The sequence below is a fragment of the Prionailurus bengalensis genome, chromosome A2, assembly GCF_016509475.1.
Source record: "Prionailurus bengalensis isolate Pbe53 chromosome A2, Fcat_Pben_1.1_paternal_pri, whole genome shotgun sequence".
Classification (NCBI taxonomy): Eukaryota; Metazoa; Chordata; class Mammalia; order Carnivora; family Felidae; genus Prionailurus; species Prionailurus bengalensis.
Genome location: NC_057348.1, coordinates 10,928,344 through 10,931,312, shown reverse-complemented (window position 1 = coordinate 10,931,312; position 2,969 = coordinate 10,928,344). Strand labels below are relative to the sequence as shown.

The following is a 2,969-nucleotide window of genomic DNA, read 5'->3' as shown; positions in this document are numbered from 1 at the left end:
ACTCCAGGGGAGGTACACATTTCATTTGCTCATCAGTTTTTGCCAGGGGCTATGATAGGCCTCTGGATGCAGGGCTGAATAACAGAAAACAACAACAACAACAACAGAGTCCAGTTATGAGACACAGAAGCCTGTTTGTACAGTAATTGCCTGACATTAGGCTTTTCACTTCTGAGGCACCCATTTCAAAGACCACCATTCATATTAACACATTGCCAGGTGTATGATTCAGTTACTATACAAACATGCAGGCCCCCCCCCACAAATTCCCCCATTAGAAAGCCCTGGTAATCTAGGTAACTACTGTGAGTGACCCCGCTTTTCCCGTTTGGTGCCCACATTCCGTTACTGGACTTTTTGTCTGGTTTTTGCTGTTGTTATTTTTGAGTACTGGGGGATAATATTTTATTATTCTTTTTCTTTAACTGTTTACATGAGTGTAGTTGACACACGATGTTACCTTAGTTTCAGGTCTGCAATACAGTGATTCAACTTCTCTGTACATTATGGGGGCTCACACAGGTGTACTGACACCAGTCCCATTACCGCTAGTACATCATCGATGTTATGTTCCATACACTGTGTCTTCCATTCTCATTATTGATCATTCCATAACTCCATCCTGCCTCTCCTTGGCCCATTCGGCCCATCCTCCAACTCCACTCGTGTTTTAAATTCATCCATAAAAACTGAGCCCAGAAAAACATAGTCACTCCCCCCATGGACCCCCCCCAAAAGCCAGATCCTTCATAGTGCTCTCTTTCCTTCCCTGTTAAAGTCTCTCCCTCTCTGAGACCTCCTTGAATGGCCTTTTGGGAATCCCATGTGCCCTCAACGTTTGTGAGCAATGAACCTTGTGTTTTTATAGTCCTCCAGTGGATGTTGCTGAGGTGTGTCTTGTGACCAAAATAAGAACCCAAAGGCCAGGGCAGTCACAGCATAGGCTCTGGTCAGGGAAACACTTGTGGGAATGTCCACAAGCACAAGGGCATAAGCAAATGCCTGGGGTTTCCTACCTAAGCATTGGTGTCAATAGCCTGAGGCTTAAATGGACCCCTGCTAGAGTCCACATCATCAAAGAGTTCTTTAGGAAGGGACTTAAAAGAGATTGACAGATTCCAGGTGAAAGCAGTGGTTTTGTATTTCCATCTACAATAAAATTATGTCGAGGGCCTAGGGGCCAAGTGTAGTGTTTTTCCACATGAATAACCCACCTTGGGATTATTCTTTGGGGAAAATTATGGAAAATTTATGTGGCATGGTAGAAATCATGGTATAAATTCATTTCAGTTTGAAATGGAATTATTTTTAAGGAGACCAACTTGCCAATTGTAAGGTAAAGAAATTTCCTGGCATTTGTGATCCAACAATTGGGAAAACACTGGGAACGTATTAAAGTGGAGAAAGATGAAATGGTATATCAGACAGAACAGAAGCTTGATAAAGTGAGTTACCTCAATGTATAGAGAAGGTGAATTCAAACAAACGGAAATGCCAGGAAATAAACAGAAGGAGCAGATTCTACTTCCCCAGACTGATCAAAGATTAGAAGTTCCCGGCTCTGAGGCTCTGAGCCCTGCAATCATGGGCACGTCTTTGGCCTCAGGACGATTGTCCCATGCATTGCTGGAATGCCAACGATTCTTTTTAGAGCCCTCTTTATATCTCTGTTCCTCAGGCTGTAGATGAAGGGGTTCAGCATGGGTGTGACCACCGTGTACATCACCGAGGCTGTGGCACTTGACCGTGAGCTCTGGGAAGCAGCAGAGCTAAGATACACTCCTAGGCTGGTACAGTAAAATAGGGAGACAACCGAGAGGTGAGACGCACAGGTGGAAAATGCCTTATACTTGCCCAGAGCTGATGAGATCCTACGTATGGAGGAAACTATCTTAGAATAAGAGTAAAGGACCCCAGTCAGGGGAGCACCACCCAGCAGCACAGCTGCAAGATCCATCACCAAGTTATTAATAAAGGTGTCAGAACAGGCAAGTTGGATCATCTGATTGAGTTCACAGAAAAAGTGGGGGATTTCCACCTCTGTACAGAAGGACAGCTGCAACACCATTGAAGTTTGTAACAAGGAATGCAAGACACTCGTGATCCAGGACACCAGGACCATCAGCCTACAGAGCCGGGGGTTCATGATGACCATATAGTTCAGGGGGTAACAGATGGCCACAAACCGGTCATAAGCCATCACAGACAGTAGAAAGTTGTCTAATCCAGCAAAGAGAAGGAAAAAGTACATCTGTGTGATGCAGCCTGCATAGGTTATGACTTTGCTCTGTGTCTGGATGTTCCAGAGCATCTTTGGGACGGTGGTGGAGGTGAAGCAGATGTCTACAAAGGACAGGTTGGCCAGGAAGAAGTACATGGGCGTGTGGAGGTAGGAGTCAGAGCTGACGGCCAGGAGGATGAGCAGGTTCCCAAACACAGTGATCAGGTACATGGAGAGGAAAAGCCCAAATATGAGGGGCTGCAGCTCTGGTTCCTTTGAAAATCCCAAAAGGTAAAACTCTGAAATTTGTGTATCATTTCCTGTTTCCATATGCTGGAGATGACTACCGGGGGACAAAGAAATAACATGACTAATTTTCTCAAAACGAACATTGCAAATATCATTGAAATTCTACAATTCTTATTTTGCATTCAAAAGATCAATTTCTATAGTTTTTTACAGAAATTTCCCCTCTCAGGGAAAAATCTCAGGGGAAAAATCCCCTCCCCATGTCAGCTCTAACTAGGGCTTCACATCCCCCAGTTAGCTTTTCCCAAACTACTCATCTATTATATATTTTTAATGAGAAATTCTGAAATCTGTCATGCATTTGAGGAATAACTTTGAACACTCACTAACCTCCAGGTAAAGAGTATAACTGTCTAGAAACAAAAGCCTGGAGAGTTCAGTGATGGAGAAAGGGGATAAGCAAATAAAGACCAGATAAAATATCAGGAGGTGACAGGTG

General features: G+C 44.0%; 1 protein-coding gene across 1 annotated transcript; it reads right to left on the bottom strand.

Annotated features, from left to right (window-relative positions):
• Positions 1-1,722: 1,722 nt before the first annotated feature.
• Positions 1,723-2,551, bottom strand: LOC122487008 (olfactory receptor-like protein OLF4). Its single transcript, XM_043586856.1, is given in 2 exon segments — positions 1,723-1,776; positions 1,778-2,551. Coding segments are annotated over 2 exon segments (828 nt in total).
• Between the last annotated feature and the right edge of the window lie 418 nt (positions 2,552-2,969).